Source organism: Rhinichthys klamathensis, unplaced genomic scaffold (assembly GCF_029890125.1).
Source record: "Rhinichthys klamathensis goyatoka isolate OS25496 unplaced genomic scaffold, OSU_Roscu_1.1 h1tg000036l_1, whole genome shotgun sequence".
Classification (NCBI taxonomy): domain Eukaryota; kingdom Metazoa; phylum Chordata; class Actinopteri; order Cypriniformes; family Leuciscidae; genus Rhinichthys; species Rhinichthys klamathensis.
This window is the reverse complement of record NW_026606584.1, coordinates 9737714-9740745: the sequence shown is the minus strand read 5'-3', so window position 1 is coordinate 9740745 and position 3032 is coordinate 9737714. Positions and strand designations below refer to the sequence as shown.

At 31.8% G+C, this 3032-nt stretch overlaps 1 protein-coding gene across 2 annotated transcripts in view; it reads left to right on the top strand.

The window, feature by feature from the left end:
- Nucleotides 1–769: 769 nt before the first annotated feature.
- The window catches only part of stk25a (serine/threonine kinase 25a), a 33020-nt gene continuing 30757 nt past the window's right edge, over nt 770–3032 (top strand). For both annotated transcript variants that reach the window (XM_056246263.1, XM_056246264.1), the window contains exon 1: nt 770–1058. In XM_056246263.1, coding sequence (XP_056102238.1) covers nt 1029–1058 — 30 coding nt within the window. In that variant the 5' untranslated portion in view covers nt 770–1028. The remainder of the gene's footprint in view (nt 1059–3032) is intronic.

Below are 3032 nucleotides of genomic sequence, written 5' to 3'. Positions count from 1 at the left end.
AAAAAAAAAAAACACAAATCTTACTGCATGATATAGTCTTATCATAAGAAAAGGACGACCGTGCGACAAAAACCTCAGACCGACAGTAACCTGCATTTTGCACATAATGCTCAAGAAACTTTTGTGTAGCCTATACAATAATGTAGGCCCCTATATTTTATAATACAATATTTTATAGTCTACAATATTTTGATGCTCAAATGAACTGAAATGCCCACACAATGAAGGGAAATCTGAAATCTAGTTATTTTCCCAATTCAAAAGGCTTAATTAAAGGAATTAAGTAATGTTTCATTAAAATGATGTGAGCTGGGTGTAGTTTTGTTTAGGGGAAGTGTAAAGTTAGTATAGAAAATAGCAATGGTTTGCTCAAAAACGTCTTCAAGATAATGTTTGTCATATTAATAAAGCGACCTTGAATTAAAAAAAAGTGAGGAAAGAAGTGACTTAATGTGCAACTGTTATTAGAAATAAATTATTTCTGAAAAATAACTGTTATTTGCAATAAATTAGAAATGTTTAAGCTAAAAATATAGAAGATTTACAAATGATAGTCACATTCCTAAATTGTGAATCTCTAAGGCCTGGTTTCACAGACAGGGCTTAGATTAAGTAAAATAAACATGGTATTTATTTCATTGCATCTGTGTAGTGTAAACAGCCATGTAGCTCAGAGTGAGCGAAAAACTACGATTCCCAAAAGTCTTTGGGCTTTAAAGGAGATTGTCACGCATGCGCAGAACACAATTCCTCTCTCAGTCAAAGTGAGGTTGCACAGGGAGTCTCCTCTGCTCTGCAGAACATAAACCGTAAACATTCACACGAAAGACCGATTGTCTGCGTTTATGGATGGACGAGAATACAGATTATAAACCTTATAAACCCTACAGCGGGCCAGTCTGGTACACGGGGATGATTTAGAGAGGCGTGTACTGGGAACAAGCTGTTCCATTGGTGGGTGACTGTTCAAGAAGGAGAGAAAGAGGAAAAATCTGTGAACCCCGAACTGGAGGTATATCTAGTTGGACATGGCACACCTTCATAACATGCGGAACCAGGTAATCCAGAGAGATGAAGATGACACCTGAATACCTCCTTGCATTAGACATAACAGTTACTTACTGTTCTTTTCGGATGATGATTAACTTTACTATAATATAGCCTACTATAATATGTTAGTAGGAAGCTTTGTAATTAAATTGGTTAGTTTTACTCTCAGCATTTATGTGAATACATTACTTTAATGTAAAGTATGTCTAAAGTGCACTAAAGTGTATGTGATGCTTAGGATGTTCCTCTTGAAAAAAATATTTTTTTAGTAGGCTAGACGTTTTAATTGTTGGCCAATACAACATATATTCTAATATGCTGATTTATTATCAATGTTGGAAAGAGTTGTGCTGGTTTTTTTTTTGTATAACCTAATTTTTTGTATAACCTGTGATACATTTTTCCAGGATTCTTTGATGAATAAAAAGAAAAAAAGAACAGCATTTATTTAAAATAGCAGAAAATGTTTGGGGTAATTTCAGTATTTTTCTTTTCCTTTCTTTTTTTGAAATACAGTAATACTTTTATTCAGCAAGGATGTGTTGAATTGATAAAAAGTGATAGTAAAGATTTATATTGTTAGAAAATATTTCTATTTTGAATAAATGCTGTTTTTTTTTAACTCTTTATTCATCAATGAATCCTGAAAAAAATATCACAGGTTCCAAAGAAATTTTAACAACTGTTTCCAACTGATAATAAATCAGCATATTATAATGATTTCTGAAGAATCACGTGACACTTAAAAAAATTCAGCTTTGCATCACAGAAATAAATTATATTTTAAAGTATATTAAAATAGAAAACCAATAAATTGTAATAATATTTCACAATATGACTCTTTTTTTTCTGTATTTTTGATCAAATAAATGCAGGCTTGATGAGACATCTTTCAATAACAAAATGATTTAAGAAAAGTAAACCAAGTAGACTTGGCATATCTAATGAAAACTATTTTCATATTTTTAAATAATTAACTAATCATTAAAAGCTAATATCTAACTAATAATAGTAGTTACTAATAACAGCTAATATTTAGCTGTCCACATTTTCCACACAACCCTGTTACCACATGATATTCTGAAAAATTGTAACACCCAAGAAATGAGATCATCATTTTCTTAATTTTTACACAAATTGTAGTGTGAACTGCACTTATCAAGTTTTTTTTTTTTTTTTTAAAGTTACGTAACATATAGGTTCATCACTAACTACTAACCAACATTTTATCCTAAACTAGCTGGGACCTTCTGAGAAACATCATAATTTGGGCTAAAATTTGCAACCCTATTACCCATTCACAAATTAGTTTTAATGCCCATTTAATTTTGACTTTGATTTAACATTAATTGCAATTTTTTTTTTGTGCTAAATTAAAGCTGTATTTAGGTGTCTCATGTGTTGGTAACAGGGCTGCTAAAATGGCAAAGTCCATGGAAAATGAACATGAAATTCAGTCTGATGATCAACATTTATTTATGCTAAAAATCCTAAAAGTATAACAGTTTAAAAATGTTATATTACATATTAGACAATGTGGGTATTTTGTACAGATTCAGATGATAATGGATGCCATTTATTCATGATTTAGTTACCGGGTTTATGTTTTGTAGCCAGTGCGCATATTTTGTAGGTCAATATGATAATTGCAGTGTATCATTTGTTTTGATGAGCCTCAGAGTATCTTGACGAAAGAGTGGCACACCCACAGATCACGCAGGTGTAGTTGGCAGAATAATTAACTTTCTGTTTCTGAGAATGTTTAGAAAGCATATCATGCTGATCTCATATTATGGGGCCTCCAAAGGGTTGGTACTACCAAGAATAGTAAAAGTTTGTGTTTTGATTGCTCAGTGTTTTAAAAAGGGTCAATATGAGTGTGATGAATGCGGAAATCGGATGTTGAGCTGATACCAAGAGGAGTTTTTATCTCCTGAACTTTGAGTCTTGTCAAGTGATTGTTGTGTTTTGATAAAACGGAT